Genomic DNA, 21,072 nt, shown 5'->3' with positions numbered 1-21,072 from the left:
GAGGTTTCAGTCACTGTGGTGATACATACAGTTCCATTGTCTGATGTTTCGTCTTGAGAAAAGTCTCAGAGCAGACGGAAACTTCGACTGATAATGATATAAAACTTCCTTCTTAAAAAGCCCTAGTGAGTGCCATCTATGTATTACATATTGGATTATATATAATATATAATGTGTGTGTGTGGTGTATGTATGTATGTATGTGTGTATATATATATATATTATATATATATATGCTGCGACCTCCTGCTCCGGCTCTGCTTCACTAAAGAACAGCTACATGGCTATTTACTAAGCCATGGATTGAGATAAAGTGAACAGAGATAAAGCCCCATCCAATCAGCTCCTGACTGTCATTTTTGAAACACAGCATGTGACATGACAGATAGGAGCTGATTGGTTGGGACTTTATCTCCATCCAAGGCTTAGTAAATAGATACCTCAGTGTGTCTGTTGGCATCCTGGCCAGCAACTTGCTATCCTGATATCATACATTAATGTGTCATACACCTAAACCTTCCTCCACAAATGCTTTATAGAATAGTGACAACTGCATCATAATCCGTACAGTGGTTAGCGAGATTATCCCGAACACACAGACAGATGCCTACCAGGGAATTTTTTTAATACTTTGTATAGATACAGTATTTTGTGGATATCGTTACCTATTTCCACCACGGAGATAGCCACACACTCTATGTTGATCACATCCACACAGTAGGCATGCCCTCACATCACTGGTCACACTGCCACAGCGCTTGTCATATTCCACTGCAGCAGCACACAATAGGCCCTTCAAAAATTTCAGCTCCAGGCCCATATGGACCTTAATCTGGCACTGCCACCTCTAATGCAATTTGTTTTTCTGGGGTGCAAAGTTCCCAACTCAGACCCAATGACTGCAAGTCATCTAGGTCCTCTAGCTTTCAAAACAACCCCATATCAACCCCATATCATTACACACCTGGCAAGTTGGTATGATGTTTTAATAAACTATATTTAATTTTTGAAAAACATGAAAAAGTGTCTTGTTATTGGTTTCTTCTGTGCAGGAGACATTATTCCAAAAATCTTATATTTTGTTCAGAGGCAACTTTGCAAACCTAACATGTACAAAGGGGTATTTATGGAGAAAATTATTTTTCTCCTGGCTTCACTTCCATCAAAATCACACTTGTCTTCTTTTTGTGAACGTTTGAACTGCAATATTTACTATGTGGTTAGAGGCTTGCCAATCCTTAGATCATTATGTGGTCTAATCTTTGGGTGAATTTGCTGAGACACCCACTCCTGAGATGATTGGCAACTGTCTTAAATGTACTTAAATTATAAATATTTTTTTCAGTCTACAATGATGGACTTCAAATGGCCTGAAACACTGCCCAGATTGAAAAGCAATAATAATTGCTTTTTGCAGATGTATTTTCTCCTTGGTAAAACATAGCACAAACCAGAATTCTACAGACCAACCTGCCAAATGCCAAAAGTAATGATCAAATAATTAAATGGCCTTAATTAGCAAAAAACGGCTGAAATTACCTTTGTTACGAATATGGAAGCAGTAAAGATGTACTTACTTTTTACTGTTTCATCATGACAGCTTATTTTTTTGTTGAATACATAAAAATAAAATCTGTTATGTGTTATTTGTCGCAAAAGATTACATTTATCAGATGTTAAGAAGGGGGCCTATGTATTAATAGTTTGGCAGTGCCGCGATTATTAACAGTGTCTCACAACTAGGCTTCGTTCAGTGTGAACCCATACGAATATTCTCATGATCAAAAACTCTAAGAGTCACCTTCTCCATGACCCTGCCGCCATTTGCTCTGAATTTCAAAACTACTATAGAAAGTTATATAACTTACAGTCTGCCTCCTCCCCCTCCTCTGCCCAGTCCAGGGGCGCCGAGAGGGGGGGAAGCAGGTAATAATTATCCTCAGGCTTGTTGAAGGGGCCCGGCGGGGGACCGGGTCCGCACCGCTCCCCCCCTCTACCATCATAGCAGCCCAGCACATGCTGCTGTGTACTGGGCTGCACTGGGTGACTGCTCACAGCTGCTAAGAAGCAGCCACAGCAGTCTCTGATGTCTGTGGGGGGAGCGATCGAGTTTATCGCACCCCGCCCCCCCCCCACTGGTTAAGCGGCAGGCTTTTTTTTTTTTTCCTAAGGGGGTGATTAGGTCACAGCCCCTTTTACCCTGGCCAGATGCGGCTCTTGGCGGGCCTGGCCCAATCTACTGATACAACAATCCAAAACTTCCTTGCTGCCGCTCACCTCCCTCAACTGTCCCCGAAGACATTGGAAGACTTGAGCAAGGAGATCTCGGAGGAAGAAATAGAAGCATCTATTAAAGAGCAAAAATCGGGTAAATCTCCTGGGCCTGATGGCTTTACTGCTGCATGCTATAACAAATTTGGACGTCACCCCATCTGCACTCCCTTTTAATAATGTTCTACGGGGAGGATCCTTCCCTGCGGAAATGCGAAATGTCGTGATACCTAAATAGGGCAAAGACCCCAGTGTTTGTGACAGCTATAGACCTATTTCCCTGCTTAACTTCGATATCAAAATTTACTCGAAAATTCCGGCCAATAGGCTCAATCTTGTCCTCCCCTCTTTAATCCACTATGACCAAATCATACCAGGACACCAGGCACGGGATAATACCTGCAGGATGTTAGATCTGATTCACATTATAAACTCTAGGAGAGTTTCATGTCTAATACGCTGCAGTCCTTCCGGTTATCAGGGGACTTTCTGACGGGTGTCATGGCCCTTTATTCTGACCGTTCTGCTAGAGCAGTGGTGCTGTGGGACTACATATCCCAACATGCACTGCCAAAGTTTTGCTATTAGGGAATGATAAAACAGGGTTTGCCACCACTGTGCTAGAGTCTCTATATCTCATTCTTTTTCCATTTCCAATGGCACCAGGCAGGGATGTCCCCTCTCCCCTTTAATCTTTGCACTGATAATTGAGCTTCTAGCCTCCCTTGTCCGCCTTAACCCTAGCATCAGGGGTGTGCAGGTCGGGAACATCTCCTCTAAAATTGTCCTTTTTGCGGATGACATTCTGATACATTGTATTACCACTGGATCTTCCATTTGAAAAGTGACCTTTTAACGTTACCATCTTTTTTTCCACTGTGGAATATATGCATGGACTAATTGGAGGTCCGCGATTTAAGGGGACAATCAACCGGTACACCATCAATTGGGGCCATCACATGCTGACTTGATTTCCGCCCGTGAAATTATTGGGACACCCAGTCACCACTGCACACACAGCGTTATTATCAGCACGAGACGGTGCACTCTGTGACAGGTCCTGAGACCTGTGTACACAAGAGCGGACTCTGGTGTCCATTTTCGGCTGGATATGGTGAGGTTTCCTTGCGGTTGCTAAATCTGTATTTATATACACAGAATTGTACTTTTCAAAGCTGACTATCGATGGTTCAGGTCTGGACTCTATGGATTTCTTATTATAGCACATTCGATCCCAGTGGGCTGCTGCTAATATTCATGCTACTATTACTAGATTATTAATGTGGGTGTATTGTTGTATTTTTATTGTTATATTATTGTTACTTTATTCAAAATACATATATAAACATTATATGATAATAAAAATGGTGTATTGATCTTTGTGTGGGTTCTACCATATCCCTATTATACTTTTATAGTCTGATATTTTTCAGATACATAATATCAATTAGCGAAAAACCCATCTCTGTTTCTACTATAAAGCTGAAGATGGACAAATTCTGAAAAGCTGAGCTTTTTTCAGAGTTTGGTACATAGGGGTTAGACTATAGTTCTCATTGATAATAATGGGCACTGCAGTCTGCAGTGCTAATTAGCCTTTTGCAGGAGATTTCTGTGAAATCTGCTGCATTACACTGTTAGTTCATAGTGGGAATACATAAAATAATACAGAAACTGCTGTTTCTGCATATTTTAATGAAAAATGGGTTTAATAAATAAGCCCCTAGGTGATTATTATCTCCTGATATGTACACAGATTTTGTGCTCTATCTTTTTAACATGAATGAATACTGATAGATGTACATTTACTTATTTCATGTCAGATTGGACTTCCATATTAATAATTTTGTTTGCATAAATCCAAAGCCGTACAAATGTAATCCATGCTTAGCTGCTGTTTGTCTACCAAACCCTTCTGTGTTCTTCTCAATGTAAATGGAGATTTTCACTGCTAAGTGTAGGATTAGTATTTTATTATTAAAGAATAAACTGAGATGCATCAATGTCAGGGATTGTGCGAACTGTATGTATTAGATCATACTTCAAAACACTGCAACAGTAAACAAAGGACAGCTGTTACATATTATAATTGCAATACTATAGTAAATGTATTATGTGTTAGAACCATATTGCTCTGTGATACCTCTATGATAATATACATGTGTGTGGCGTTAGTGTCTGCATTCATATCATCTTAGTTAAAATACCACATATTGTTTGGCTCATTCACAATATGCATCGTACTAAACAAAAAAAGATTCTTACTGTATCGTACAGAGCTGTCTAACGTCGTAGATTTAGAGGACCTGATCTGGAGGGATAGACTGTGGGGGCACAGTATGGCAAACAAAAGTAGCTATGCAAAAGGGTGCAAAAATAAATTCCCAAGAAGCTCTAGTGAAAAAAGATTTACTCAATGTGCCATACACAGTGAAAAAGTAAGTAACGTGGACAGTAGACTCATTGGCGTATCTATAATGGGTGCACCAATGTTTAATAGTAGCAGCGCAAATCAAGGCGGCCATTTTCTGGGAGATTTCTGCAAGCGCAGTAGAGGTTTCCCCAGTGCCAAAGCATGGGCACCATGTTACCATGTGCATGAGCAGTAGAGGCGTCCAAGTACTATGGCACAGGCATCATGTTACTGGAGACCTTGCACATGTGCAGTACATTCTGGCACAATGGGGGTATACACTGGGGTTTGCATGCAGCAACATGCATCAAGTACTGGGGTGGGAGAATGCATAAACCAAGTGTCCTTTAGTGTGCCAATGGTTAGACCAGTGGTTCCCAAACTGGGATGCTGCAGGGCACTTGCAAGGGTGCCACGGATTGGTGGTCCATTACCAAATCAAATTACTTTGGTCAACTAACGACCCGCCCCTGCTTTGCAAGGAAGCAATTTTGAATTTTTTTATTTTTAACCAAGGTCTTATAAGATTGCCTTGTAATTGACATTAGTTGTTTTTCCTCCTGACGTCAACACGAAAAGATTTAGGGCCTCATTCATCGAGTTTTATTTTTCACAACGAGTGATAAAACGTGTAAAACGTGTTGCGTATGGTGCTACAGCCAATCAGCTCCCAACTGCCATATTTCAAACAGATGGCATCATGATCATCCCCACGCACAGCACTTTTTACACGATTGCTCGTTCCAATCGATCGAAAGCGGCCAAATCATGTAAAAAAACTGTGGGCCTGATTCAGCAAGGATAGCAAGAGCTAAGATGCAAGTCGGACGATTTTCACGTTCTGCGCATGCATCGCAGTGTGCGTGCACGAACTAGCCATTGCGATCGGGAATGAGATCGCAGTGTGTACGCAGACCCATTGACAGGAAGTACCGTTTGTGGGTGGTGATGGGGGGTTGTCCGGCGAACGCAGACGTGTCAGTGCATTGGGACGGCGTTGTAGGGGCATAAATTAGTCACTGCAATGCCATATGCAGCTTGAGGCCTCTTAGCGTACGCTGAAGTTACCAATTCCTGAGTGAGGTCTGACCTGCCTTATCTGTGCGTCTGAGTCCGATGTTACCGATTGTCTTACTATGTTCAAAAAGTATACGGATGTGAGTAAGGGGAAGTGAGCGTCCTTATGTTAGGATGTGATCGCAATGCGAAAGCAAACATTTACATATAACCGCTGATATTAGCAACTGCCTTGCGTGCGTATAAGCAGAATAGCGATCCTTGCTGAATTGGGACCCGTGTATGGAGGTCTTTACCCTGCCGAGATGCCAGCGTCCGGATATTGACCACCAGGATCCTGAGTGCCGGCATCCTGTACTCATCCCGCTAGGCACACATCATGCAAGTAACGTGAAAAATAGAAAAATGGAGTCAGGTCCCTGTTTGAATATATCAGATTGGCTCTGCATTGAATCATTCACTGATGTTGTATTTGTAGCTAGTTCACAATTTTTGTCACTGCATATACATGAGTATATACCTCCAATAAAAATATATTGTTAAGTGGTTTGGTTTTTGGAGGTATATACTCATGTATATACAGTGACAAAACAGGGACTTGAAAATGAAAGAGGGTACAGTCTCAGCCTTATGATAAAGGTAGTTAGTCAGTGAACATAGCTGAAAGGCATTGCAGGGGTTAACACCAGTCACTCTTCCAGGGTGTGTGCAGTTACTGCCAGTCTTGTTATCTCTCTCTTTATGCTCCCTTACTGCTGTCACCTCCCATTAGCAGCTGCTGGTGTCTGCTTTGAGTGCAGGGCTGCCTGGGGGTGGAGGAAGCAGAAGGAACCATTCCACAGCACAGACGTCGGGAGCTGCAGACTGCTGGCTAAAGAACTGTCAACTGATACAGTTCTGGTGACATCACAAAGGGGGCGGGGCTTATCACGTTTTTCGTCTTGAGTCCGTGTCCTCCTAAGCAGTTTCCTCAAAAGCATACTGCTGCTGCTCGGCTGAACCGGCCCATCTGGCCATCGGCCCTTCTGGAATGTGCCAGAACAGCCAGATGGCCAGTCCGGCTCTGATCATATGCAACGAGTTTTATCACTCATTGTGAATGATATAAATTTGTTGATAAATGAGGCCCTTAGCTTTGATGTGATACACACAAGAGCCACATAAAGTTATCCATGAAAAAAACAGTCTCCACTTAGGTCAACTCCAGCCAAGTTAAGTGTCTGTCCCTGTGCTTTATGTATTGTCATGCCAAAGTACACTCCTACCGGGAATTGGACTCGTTTTAATCTTTTTTCACATAAATGAATAGAAACAGTAAAAAAAGGGAAAAGCTGAAATTTGTATCATTAAAAAGGGCTTACTTCAATTGTTCTGGAGAAACCGTCTAATACGTATCAATCTCTACCTGGAATAAAAGGCCATCGTTGTGATATATCTTTAATGGTTTAGGCAGCAAGTAAGAGCTCAAATGTCTGTTTTTTCATCTACTTGCTTCACTAAAATCGTCACTGCTCGGCTTCCTTTAGTCATACATTAATGTTTTATACAACTAAACCTTCCTCAACAAATGCTCTTTGCAATAGTGAAAACTGCATCAAAATCCATCCAGTGGTTCTCGAGATTAGTCCAAACAAACAGACAGATGCCTACCAGGGACTTTATTTTATACAGTGTGTATGTATAGATATCATAGGAAAACCAACGGTGGTGGCTGCCAATCATAAATGACATGGACAAACAGTAGCGCAACCCTGTCTACCACCACATAACAGAACTTACAGATGACAGAAAGCAACAATTTACTCAATAAGAATCTTTTGGCCTATGGATGCTGTGAAGAAAATGTTGTTACTCTAGGTGCTGTGATTCAAGAAAGTTTCGGAACCACTTGCAGCTAGAGAATAGTTTAACATTTGGTTTGTCTACATAAAAATTCAGTGATGTATACTAATGCATTCGCAGCTGCGATCCCCCACACAGCTGCTGTGCGAAAATATGCTAATGCTGTAGCTGGCTGGAAATGTAATGAGCTGCCCATTGGTGGTTTTGCAGATTCAAGCAAGTGTGTACAAATACGCAGCCACTGTCGCAGATCATTCGATAATTGGCCATCGTGAGTAGCCCTATGGCCACACAGAATTGCCACCTGAACTAAGATGTCGGAACCACTTTATCTGCATACAGGATCGCAGACGCAGGCTACGGCACTCCCCAAAAACGGCCGGGACTCTCCAGTGTTTTTTGCCGCCACTCCCCATTACCTCCTCCAAACGGTACCTAATTGTCAGTCACTTTGCAAAGTAATCCTCACAGCGATCGGTAACAAAAAGGTACCTTATTGTGTGTACAACTCAAACGTGATGCATGCACAGTCTACCAACAATCGGTCACCTGCGGCAATATCAGAGTAGCTTACATATAGAAACATAGAATTTGACGGCAGATAAGAACCACTTGGCCCATCTAGTCTGCCCCATTTTTAAACATATTATTACCTCAACCCTTATTGATCCTTACTTCTTCTGAAGGATATCCTTATGTCTATCCCATGCATGTTTAATTTGCTCTACTGTCTTAGCCTCTACCACCCCTGATGGGAGGCTATTCCACTTGTCCACTACCCTTTCTGTGAAGTAATTTTTCCTAAAATTTCCCCTGAACCTACCTCCCTCCAGTTTCAGAACATGTCCTCTTGTTCTAATACTTCTCTTTCTTTGAAGAATGTCTCTTTCCTTTACTTTGTTAAAACCCTTTATATATTTGAATGTTTCTATCTATCCCTTCTCTGCTCCAAACTATACATATTAAGATCTTTTAGTATTTCCTGGTACGTTTTGTGGTGTAGACCTTGCACCATTTTTGTTGCCCTTCTTTGTACAGCCTCTAATGTATTAATATCCTTCTGGAGATATGGCCTCCAGAACTGAACACAGTATTCGAGATGAGGACGTACCAATGACCTATACGGTGGTATTATCACTTCTTTCTTTCTACTACTGATTCCTTTCTCTATGCAACCAAGCATCTGACTTGCCTTCCTCATTGCTTTGTAACACTGTTTGCTTGCCTTTAAGTCACCTGAAATAGTGACTCCTAGATCCCTTTCCTCTTCAGTACTTTCCAGTATAGTGCCATTAATACTATATTTAGCCTTTGGATTTTTGAGACCCAAGTGCATGATCTTGCATTTTTTGGCATTAAACTGTAGTTGCCACGTTCTTGACCATTTCTCTAGTCTACCTAGATCATCAATCATTTGTTTTACTCCTCCTGGTGTGTCTGTAGGTGTAGAAGGGTGCGAGAGATTGCCTACTTTTCAGGAACCTCCTGGCCATTCCGGCAAAAGTAGGCAAGTATAGATAAGAGTAAAGAATAGTACAAAGAGCTGAAGTGGATATGCCAAAGGATGCAGAAAAGAGAGTCACTGAATAGCCTAGGTCAAAATACTATGGTACATATTTATTAATTATTTCTGCCCTTAAAATTTGCAGTAACTGTTTAAGGGCATAATTAATTATACCTAAATGTACCAACAATATTGGAGTTGTCTCCTGCTTTCTATCCACCAGCCCCTGCAGCAGCTGTCTCCATAGTTTTGCATGTGTGGATTAATGCCACCTTCATATAGGCATTAGCCCACTGACTGGGGCTGCCCTGCAGGAGAGGGATCTTGCAAACCCTTTCAGGTGGGCTGCAGGAAGTCCCGAAGTGCATTGGTTCATTTCTGCACTGTGCATGCGCAGCTGGAGAAGCCATGCTGGGGCCTCTAAGTACAGTAATCACAGATGCGATCACTTTACTTATTCCTGATCGCTGGGACAGGCTCTTATCAGAGCCCGTGTGCTGGTGATCTAAACTGATACATGCTTGATCAGTTAGGATCTAGAGGCAGGTACTGTATGTGTATGCTGGAGATGAGAGGACGAACTAACTTTCTGGCAATCTCCAGAATCCAGAGAAAGGCTTTTATAGGCTGTGAGTTTGATCTTGGGGACACAACTACAAGGAGCTGAAGATGACGTGCGCCTGCTGCTATAGAGCAATGAGATTGATCTATTACCATCAGTAATTTGTGACCTGACAATGATTGTATTAAAAAAAAGATTCATTCATTTACAATTTGGTTTTGTTTATATCTGACAGCTTTGTAATGATAATGTGCTTTTTGTGCGCGACCAATGAAAAAATACACACATTGGCTCCCACAGGAATAAAATGCACATACATTGGCCCCCACAGGAATAAAATGCACATACATTGGCCCCCACAGGAATAAAATGGACATACATAGGCCCCCACAAAAAAAAATAACATTGGCTGGCCCCCACAGAAACAAAAAAAAACCACATTGCTCCCGTCAGGAAATACAATCACATTGACAGGCCACACAGACCATTGGCTGCCCTAACAGAAAAATATCAACCACATTGATTCCCACATACTTACCTGTCAGTGCAGAGCTGTCAGCAGCGTGACAGCGTGCGGGAATGCAGGCGGACGGGCGGGAGAGCAGTCTGGCTGTCTTGCAGAGCGGGCATGGCAGGCTGGCAACGCGGCATGCGTGACCTGTGACATCACGCCACCTCAGAAGAGCTTAGCAGCAGCGCTGCCCAGTCCGCAGATCTGTAATGTGACCGGCGGCTCTAACCGCCGCTCCTGACCGCTCCGCGGCACACCTCACAACCGGCTGCGGAACAGCGGTTGAAAACGCAGCCTTAGACCAACGCTATTGTTCATTTAGCAGTGATGTGCTTTTGCCGATAGCAGATCCGCACATCACCACTAATAACAGGAACCCAACATCGCATTTTCCTGTGCATCACTATGGAGTGCAATGACAAAAAGTTGCTATGTTGATAGTCACACCTTGCAGCTATTGCTGCTAATTGGGTAACCCCCAAAACTTTGTGCTAAGCACCATTTCTACAAGATATTAACATTTTAAAACGCATACATTGGTGCTATGTAGTAGTAATATATTATATGCATGTTTAAATATATATGTAGAAATCAGAGCCTTATAATGGAAATTGTTTTGAAAATAAAATAATGAATGCTATACAAATTATGAACTGCAATTTCTCAAAGACTATTAATCACTTAAATTGGATGACTGTACATGAGTAATTTACCAAAAGCACAGTTTTATCTTAATAGACAGCATTATAAATTACAGATTCTTAATAATTATTTAAAAAAAAAACAAAAGCCATGTATATTGCTATTTTCCCAATTTGCTTTACACAATACAATACAATGCATAGCATAGATACAATAAGCTAATAGCTTATTATTTATTACATGATTCTGTAGCAAACACAAGAAAATAAATGTTCTTTTCAATTGTTGACACATCTGACAAATGCTAACATTAAAAGTTAAATAATTACATTCAGCCCAGGTTATAGTGAAAATATGGAAAATAAGTAGCAAAACCAAAGCATTAACAGGCTTTAAAAAGGAATGAGGTTGGTAGGTATGTTGACCCTATTTTCTTTAAAAGTTGGATGAAGTTTCATATAGAGGTACATCCCCTCCTTCCAAATGTGCAAGTTTGTGCACATTTTTAGGACTCTGTTGGTTTAAGGTGAGCAATGCTTTAAGTGCAGCGTACAGGCCAAAGTGGAGACACATGTATACATTGGTTGCTGACACCCTAAGATGGCCATACACCAGATCAACTTTCCTCCAAATATCCAACTAGTTAGCTGGTTGGAATGAAAAGCTGGTAATGTATGGGCCGAAATAAGAATCAGCCATTAGCTCCCAAACACAGGAAAACAGACAAAAATTTGTTGTTCAGACACGTTGGTTAAATCAAACAGATTTAACTAACTTGTCTGAAGGACTGTTTCCATCTGTTTTCCTGCTTTTGGGAGCCAATGGCTGATTGCTATTTGTTCCAATCCATTACCAGGTTTTCATTCCAACCAGTTGGTCTGGTGTATGGCCAGCTTAGTGTAACAAGAAGTGGGGAAGATCAGTTAAACATCAGGTAACATTTATAATAAACCCTCCTGTAAATTAATAGAATAACGATGTAGAGCAAAGGTGAGGTCATTTAGTTGCAACCGTGTGCTAAGAGCAACTCAGTCCACAGGGTTATGGGCAATGAAGGAGACTTATCCTACCATTGCCACTAATGACCTACTACTATTATATCCCCAACCTGACTTAGTTGTTGCTGTTAATAAAATTGTTGACGGTTCATCCTTTGACATAGGATTCTAGGTTATAACTAGCTTGATTTCTTAGATAAATAAGAAGGGAATATTTGTATGCAAAACAACTTACCTTGAGAAGTTAAGGAAGTGAACGTGTCGGGTAAATAAATAAGGTTGCTCAGCAGTGCTGACATTTTTTATCAATTCCACCTGAAAATGAAATAAAAATGTAGATTGATAAAATATGCATAGTACCCAGTCTGCTATAGAATAGTATATTAGGGAAGTATGAATGTGGTAAATGACCACTAAATCCCAAATGGTGCATTTTTGGATCTGAAACATATGGATTAAATACACTGCTCAGTGTTAAGGGGGCCATCCATTAGCAGATAAATTGAACGACTGAACGATATATTTCTGCTAGTGGATAGGCCCTGAACGATGATAGATGCGTACTCCCGTGGCCGATAAATTTTATCTTTCGTCTCTCCAACATGTTGGTCAATTATCGCATATCGCTGATAGATATTAGAAATATCTGGCAGTTTATATGCGGTGAACGACAAACGATATTAGCAGCAGCTACAAAGCACTGGAGAGAAAAAAATCCACTCCCTGAATGATGTCATGCAATATCGTTCATCTTTCGTCTTTTGCCAAAATCTATCATGTACATGACAGATATCGTTCAGCACAGCCACCGGAATTTTCAATAGATATCTTTTGTCTTTCATCGTTTCAGAAAAACATCTGCTAATGGATAGGCCCCTGTATCGCACTGTTGCTCCAGTAAAGTATTACTACCCTGTGCCCCATCACTGGTCTACTCTAATCCTGTGTTTGAGACAACCAATCCACACTGTGCATTTCTGCAGTGCAAGCCTGCCTAGCCACCAGTCACTGTTTGCCTGTTTAGGTAGAGAAGCATATTCCTGCTAACTTGGCAACATGCTGAAGAGGAATGAAAGATAGAATGAAGAATATATATATTTAAGTATAAATGCTACATTTATTTCTAATATATTTTGAACTTAGTAATACATGTTTTTGCTGTATATTAACATCGCAAGACCCCAGATGGAGCCATATAATACATTTGTGGAGAAGAATGAGAACACATTATAAGATTAGGGGACTGGTAAGACCAGCATGCAGCACAAACAGTAAGTTACTGTCACATAAAGTGGCTGAGCCAGGCTTGTGATAATATTTACTATCTAATCATGGGTGAACCTTGTGAGTACTCTCTGTTCTTTGTGATATTATAGTCACTAGTAATAGGGGAGAAATACTCAAGTCAAGGGGTCTCCTAGCTTGTTGCCTGCCAATATCTGCTTCGGTCCCCCCATTTCTGACTGCAAATACAGCCCCCATAAGTTTCTATGTGGTCTGCTATGTAACATACTTGCCGACATTTGACTTCTCCTCGCCGGGAAGAGTACAGGGAGGAGAAGCAGGTGGGAGGTGTTGGAGGCGGGGCCGGATGGATTGCACAGTTAAGCCCCACCCCCTTATGGCAATTTGCCTTGAAAGTCGCATATTTAATTAAGAGGGCAGGGCCAAATTACGCAATTCTCATAGAATCGCGACAGGTCACGCGCCCTACTTGTGGAACCTCCGGTCTGCAAGAAAATTCTCCTTATTCTGCCCACTTCACTAGGAAGTGGGCAGAATGCGGGAGAAGTGTCTATCCTTCCAGGGGTGCGTAAGCCTCCCACACCTTCCGGGAGGGTAGGCATGTATGTTATGCCGTCAGACTTACCAAGCTCTAGAATGTGAAGGCCCCGGCTGCTAATGCAATCTGCATATGGCTTTAGCCTATAGTAACCCCCAAAGTCATCCCCCGATGTGCATACCAGCCGATGACTGCGCATGCACATTGGCTGCGTGGACATAAGCTATCCTTCTGCTTCCAGCTCTTTACCGGGATAGGCTCTAATCAAAGCCCGTCTCCAGGCAAGAGACACATGGTACATTTGAGTGAAAATATTTATTTTGACAATGTGAATTTAGGCAATATTTTTTATCACCTCTGTATTAAACATGCAGATTGTGATAGATATGCTTCTAAGTAACCTACAGTAGTTTACTGATAGTCATCTATTTAAGTACTGTATGTAATTAAGGGCAATACATTGCAATGTGCAGAGATTCAGTTATGATGCAAGATTACATTTATCGTCATCAACATTGCCAAAAAAAATGAAAACTATAGGAATCAGTTGACTTATTAGAGATAATTAAAAAAAACTCATAAATAATAATAAACTTGTTCCATCTGGGATTTTCAGTGTATGATGACGAAGGAGAGGTGGGATGCAATGTAAACCGTGTTTGGTGTGCTGTAATTATTGGCAATTGACAAAACAAGCCAACTTTTTAGAACTAGTTAAACATTTAACGATTTTCAATTTCTAACTATATTGAATGTTTGTGTGTGTACATTGGTGTATGAATTGTATTCGTAGAGAACTAGATTTAAGCAAATGTTCATAGTAAGACATAAAACACAGTGATGGCTAAATCTATTTTAGAATGATCAAGATCTGTTTTTTTCTGAAGGGATTAGTTAGAAATGCAACAGAATATCTGTCTGTTGGGTATGTTGTATAAGAGTATAAGAAACTCTTAGATGCTGCAATTCCTGTGAAAAACACATTTCACATATACTTTACAGTCAAAGATGGTTTTTGGGTCGAGATATAACAACAGACTGATGACGAGGAGATAAAGGGCCTGATTCAGAGCCGGACACTCTGACCAGAGCGCTCGCTCTGAATCAGGGCCCTCCTCCATTAAATTGGAGTGTCCTCCTGGATGCTCGTATAGCTGTGGGTGATCACCCACAGCATATACGAGCGTCCAAAAAGATGGTCGCGATGGTCTTGACCATCGCGACCATCGGACTTGCGACGGAGACCCTGCGGCTAGGGTGTCCCTGCCAAAAGCCCTGGAGTGATTTTGGCTCTATCAGAGCCAAAATCACTCCCACTGACATCACTAGTGATGTCAGTGGGGCCGGCTTCAGACGGTAGGCGTTCCCATGGGAATGCCTCCGTCTGGCAGGCACGCCTCCGGCACGCCCACCACAGGGGGCGTGCTGTCAGTCACCATCGACAGCACGCCCCCTTTGGTGTGAGACCTGGAGCGACAGCTTGGCTGTCGCAGTCCAGGTCGCGCGCATGCGCACGACGGAGCTCCCTCCGTCGTGCGCATGCGCAGTGGGGAACATCGACCCACTTGCGAGCATACTGCCGCTTGCGAGTGGGTCTGAATGACCCCCAAAGTGTTTAGATATAAAGTACCAATCAATCAGCTCCTAACTGTCATTTTACAGGCTGTGTTTGAAAAATTACAGGAGCTGATTGGTTGGTACTGTATCTCTCTCCTCTTTATCTCTTTCCAAGGCTTAGAACATCCGCCTCTAAAGGGTAAATTTACTAAGAATCGAGATTGTCCCGATTTTCAATGAAATTAGTCTCGCTGTACCTTGCCAGAGCTCAGGTGATTTTTTCACTTTTTATCTCTCAAATTTACCAACAGGCGATTTGTTCCTAATTGAGTTGGCCGATGGTGAAGCAGAACAAAATTCCTCCCCCTAGTAGCACGTTTTGCAGGAGATTACCCACCTGAGATTGCAGAGTTTTCTCTCTGCTTAATTCTCCCAAGCAAGCAGCCTGTACATATCAGTGAGATATGTTTAAGCTGCTTGTGTGTTGTACCTGTAAAAACGGGTTAAATTAATTAAAAAAAATGATGTAGGGTCCCCCCCCCAAAAAAAAAGTCTAACCAGCCCCTAACTTGTCAGCCAGACCTGGTTACAAAATTTACGGGGAACAAATCAAGTAGGGTTCCACCATAATTTAGGAACCAGCACCAGGCTGCAGGGCCAGTCCTGGTTATAAATAAAGGAGGAAAAAAATATGTAGGGGTCCCCCTATATTTAAAACCAGCACCGGACCCAAACCGACAGGGGTGTAATACCACAGTCAGGAGACCCTATTACCAGGTCTCCATGGCAAAAGAATTATCACCCCAAGTCGGTCAGCCCAAGCCGAGGATCTCAGGTGTGTGTGGACCCCAAGAAGGGGACCCCCTCTCCCGAGCACCCCAGGCTTGGTCTGACGCCCAGGGTTCTTCCCCGCACCCTTGGAGCGGTGGGTACAGGGTAATAAAGTGTGAAATAGTAGTAAACTATTGTATTTTACAGTGGAACTACAGGTGCCAGCATGCCTGCCCTTTGGCACTTGTGGAACTACAAGTGCCAGCAGGCGGCCGGCACACGTACCTCCACTGTAAAATAAAGACACAACACACACACACCATATCTAGTACTAGTTTAATACCTACACCTATCCTATTCACACATACTTACCTGCTGCCAGGTGATCTGTCCACTTCCCGTAGATTCCAATGGGTGTCCCTGAAAAAAAGATCCTATATACTCACCTCCATCCACGCGCTGGTCTCTGTAGCATCCAGGGGGGTCTTTGCAAAAAAAATAACACGATTACTCGAAACCAAATGGAGAAGTATTGGTATATGTGTTGTCACACATACCTATACAATGCGAATGACAGCTGACGGGACAGCCAATCAGAGGTCGCTTTACATATAGTGGCCACTCATTGGCTGGAACCCACTATTTTAATTATTTACAGGCAGAAACATACACAAATCACAATGATTTGTGTACAGTATGTTTCTGCCAAACTCACAGCTCACGAGGTTGAGAGTTTAAAAAGTGAGTTTGGCAGAGAGTTTGCTGTCATCTCACCCGAGCTTGTCATCCCGATTCTTGTTAGATTTGAGAGATGTATATTTTAGGTGAAAAGTACTTCCGTGTTGGCCCGATGGTGATTTGATTCAAGATTCCGATTTCATCCTAGTTTTACAAGTGAGAAGAGAGAAATCTCTCTCTTACTCACCCGAGTCTGTCTTTAGTAAATTTACGAGATGAAAATCATGACTAAAATCACCCGAGATTGTCATCTTGACCAATCTCAAATCTTAGTTAATTTACCCCGTAAGCTGGCCATCCACTATACAATTTTCTGTCAGATATCTGTCCAATATGGCTGGTTGGAATGAAAATCTGGTAATGTATGGGAGCAAATGACAATCGTCCATTTGCTTACAAACACTGGAAAATAGCCAAAAATGGTTGTTCAGACAAATTGGTTAAAACACACAGATTTAAACAATTTTAACAATTTTGTCCTTTTTTCAGTGTTTAAAACCATATGATCGACTGTCATTTGCACCCATACATTACCAGGTTTTTATTCCAACCAGCCAGATGAGACAGATATCTGACAGAAAATTGTATAGTGGATGCTCAGCTTTAAACTTAAGGCCCCCATACACGGTGCGATTCAGAGTTGGTAAGATGTGTTGTACGATTGCCCTTGAAATTTTTCATAAGATGTGGTCAAATGGTGTACGATTGATCATTACGACCATAGGATGAGATGCATAGAAGTGTATCACATTGTGCTCAAAAGATCGTAGATCTCTCTACAAAACCATCTGATCTGTGATCCAACTAGAGGACGGCGGGGAAGCGCATCGGGTTACAGAAGACACATAAAACACCTATTTTCTTAAGATTGGTCTGTCAAACCTGTTGAAACTGTTCATATCGGGTAAAAAAACTTACTGTGTATGGGCACCTTAAATGTAATTTGAGTGAATACTCCGGAGGGACTGTAGGTGGTGCTATTGTTAAATATGTCAGTGCCAGAGTATTAGGTCTCCTTCCTAGCTCCAGCGTTCCTGCTTCCTAGCTGTTCCTGACCATTTCTACAGTCGGGTGTATAAATATTGGGACATTGACAGAATTTTCATATTTTGGCCTCTATTCACCACCACAATGGCTTTGAAATGAAACAAACAAGATGTGATTTAACTGCAGACTTTCAGATTTAATTTGAGGGTAATTACATCCAAATCAGGTAAACGGTGTAGGAATTACAACGGTTTCTATATGTGCCTCCCACTCTTTAAGGGGCAAAAAGTAATGGGACAAACTAAACAATCCTAAATCTAACTTTCACTTTTTAATACTTTGTTGCAAATCCTTTGCAAGCAATTACAGCCTGAAGTCTGGAACGCATAGACATCAGCAGATGCTGGGTTTCATCCCTGGTGATGCTCTGCCAGGCCTCTACTGCAAATGCCTTCAGTTCCTGCTTGTTCTTGGGGCATTTTCCCTTCAGTTTTGTCTTCATCAAGTGAAATGCATGCTCAATCAGATTCAGGTCAGGGGATTGACTTGGCCATTGCATAACATTCCACTTTTTAGCCTTAAAAACTCTTTGGTTGCTTTTGCAGTATGCTTCGGGTCATTGTCCATCTGCACTGTGAAGCGCCATCCAAATTAGTTCTGAAGCATTTGACTGAATATGAGCATATAATATTGCCCGAAACACTTCAGAATTCATTCTGCTGCTTTTGTCAGCAGTCACATCATCAATAAATACAAGAGAACCAGTTCCATTGGCAGCCATACATGCCCACGCCATGACACTACCACCACCATGCTTCACTGATGAGGTGGTATGTTTTGGATCATGAGCAGTTCCTTTCCTTCTCCATACTCTTATCTTCCCATCACTCTGGTACAAATTGATCTTTGTCTCATCTGTCAATAGGATGTTGTTCCAGAACTGTAATGGCTTTTTTATATGTTGTTTGGCAAACTCTAATCTGGTCTTCCTGTTTTTGTGGCTCACCAATGGTTTACATCTTGTGGTGAACCCTCTATATTCACTCTTGTGAAGTCTTCTCTTGATTGTTGACTTTGACACATATACACCTACCTCCTGGAGAGTGTTCTTGATTTGGCCAACTGTTGTGAAGGGGTTTTTCTTCACCAGGGAAATAATTCTTCTGTCATCCACCACAGTTGTTTTCCGTGGTCTTCCGGGTCTTTTGGTGTTGCTGAGCTCTCCGGTGTGTTCTTTCTTTTTAAGAATGTTCCAAACAGTTGATTTGGCCACACCTAATGTTTTTGCTATCTCTCTGATGGTTTTGTTTTGATTTTTCAGCCTAATGATAGCTTGCTTCACTGATAGTGACAGCTCTTTGGATCTCATATTGAGAGTCGACAGCAACTGATTCCAAATGCAAATGTCACACCTAGAATCAACTCCAGACCTTTTACCTGCTTAACTGATAATGAAATAACGAGGGAATAGCCCACACCTGGCCATGAAATAGCTTTTGAGTTGATAGTCCCATTACTTATGGCCCCTTAAAAAGTGGGAGGCACATATAGAAACCATTGTAATTCCTACACCGTTCACCTGATTTGGATGTAATTACCCTCAAATTAAATGTGAAAGTCTGCAGTTAAAGCACATCTTGTTTGTTTCATTTCAAAGCCATTGTGGTGGTGAATAGAGGCCAAAATATGAAAATTCTGTCAATGTCCGAATATTTATGCACCTGACTGTATATCAGTTTGCCAATATTGTGCTATTACTGCTTCGCTCCCGCATGTTCTAACTAGTACCTACCAGCTCCATAATTAACACCTCTGTTAACATTCTGAAACGTCACTTTGAAATATGTTCAGAACGTTAAAATCTTCAACTATTTGATTTCCTTATGTCAGGAAAATGCTCTAAATCAGCAAAGCACCTAAAGAAAGGCTTTGTCAGTTCTTTCTTATTAGTAGAAGACTTATCTCTTGGCGGTATCTGCAGTTCAAACAAGGTATCCTAAAATAAAGCTTGGTTTGACACTCAAATAGCATGGATGTATGGACTTTTAGATGTATGTGAGCTGATGGCATCATTGTTTCTCAATTTTTCCCCAACAGTATTTGGTACATCAGTAAGATCAATTGATTATTAATAAAAGACCTGAAAATGGTTTCAGAGATTGCTCCAATAGCGATACGTATACAATGACCGTACCATGTCACCTGTAGTGATACATTTATAAACACTACTATACCAGTACTGTAAACTATATTGTTCTTTTCAGTGTTCCTTGACATCTGAATGTGAAAAAATATATATGAATAGATTTTAAAGCTATTTACATTAGAGATAAAATTCCTTTCTCTCTGTGCAAACCACAGCAGCTTCACCTGAATTCAGTCACCCAGCCTATTCAGAAAAGAGAAAATGATAAGAACATCACTTCCTACAGTATATCCTCAGTGACTGGGTTTTGGTGCTCTGATCAGAGCGCAGTTGCTTAAACAGAGGTAATGATTATTTTTCTTTTTTTTAAATATCGAATACAGAAGGCACTCAAGGCAGATATAATAACTTGACAACAACTATGCCCAGGAGGAATCTGGGAATGCTGGCAGGGCAGGCGCTTCCACTAGGCAAGGGAACCGGCCTCTGTACCCCCCGCCCCCTGGCGGCACCCGCCTCCTCAGCTACCCCCCGCCCTCCCCCCCCGGAACCAGCGGCAGCCGGAGGACGTCTTCCGGGTCTCACAGTGCACTATGGGAGTGATGTCATGGCGGGGGTGCATGCAGAAGTTTTGCCTAGGGTGCCTATAAGTCTAGCACTGGCCCTGAATGCTGGCCTCGCAAATTCTGGGTTGCAGTAGTGCAGTCTCTCAACAGTGAGCCACAAGCTCAATTTACAACCAGCTGTATGGTTCTCATTATCACCTCATTTGTCCAGACCTCCATCAGGGAATGGCCTTATGACCTGCTGCTAACAAAGTTGTCACCATCCAGAAAGGAAATACCCAGAAACCACATATATTGAATGAGAGCATTGTATTCATAATACCCTGCCTAACTTTATGCAAGGTTTTACAGCATCTTTCACTTTAGTTCTACTGGCAAAGTCACACCTTGCGTGAAGATCTCTGTGCACATTTACAGAGGTCTATTTACTAAGCAGTGATAGGAGACAGAGTGAAAAGTGATAAGGTGCCAGCCAATCAGCTCCTAACTGCCATCTCACAGACTGTGTTTGAAAAATGACAGTTGGGAGCTGATTGGCTGGCACCTTATCACTTTTCACTCTGTCTCCTAACACTGCTTAGTAAATAGACCCCTAAGGGCGGGATGTAATAGAAAACGAGTCTGCCGGAGGTGCGGGATGCAGACTGATCTCGATCGTTTTTTTTTAAAGTTGCTGTCATTTACAAGGCAATGCCAGTTCAGCTTTGACTGCAACTTTAAAAAAACGATTGAGATCAGTCTGCATCCCGCACCTCCGGCAGACT

At 42.0% G+C, this 21,072-nt stretch overlaps 1 protein-coding gene across 2 annotated transcripts in view; it reads right to left on the bottom strand.

The window, feature by feature from the left end:
- Window positions 1-21,072, bottom strand: part of UST (uronyl 2-sulfotransferase) — a 459,504-nt gene that overhangs the window by 106,338 nt on the left and 332,094 nt on the right. For both annotated transcript variants that reach the window (XM_088455738.1, XM_088455807.1), the window contains exon 4: window positions 11,996-12,075. In XM_088455738.1, the coding sequence (XP_088311864.1) occupies window positions 11,996-12,075 (80 nt within the window). The remainder of the gene's footprint in view (window positions 1-11,995; window positions 12,076-21,072) is intronic.

This window comes from Taudactylus pleione, unplaced genomic scaffold (genome assembly GCF_031769625.1).
Source record: "Taudactylus pleione unplaced genomic scaffold, aTauple2 ptg000006l, whole genome shotgun sequence".
Taxonomy (NCBI): domain Eukaryota; kingdom Metazoa; phylum Chordata; class Amphibia; order Anura; family Myobatrachidae; genus Taudactylus; species Taudactylus pleione.
Note: the sequence above shows the minus strand (reverse complement) of the source record. Positions and strands in the feature narration are given on the sequence as shown.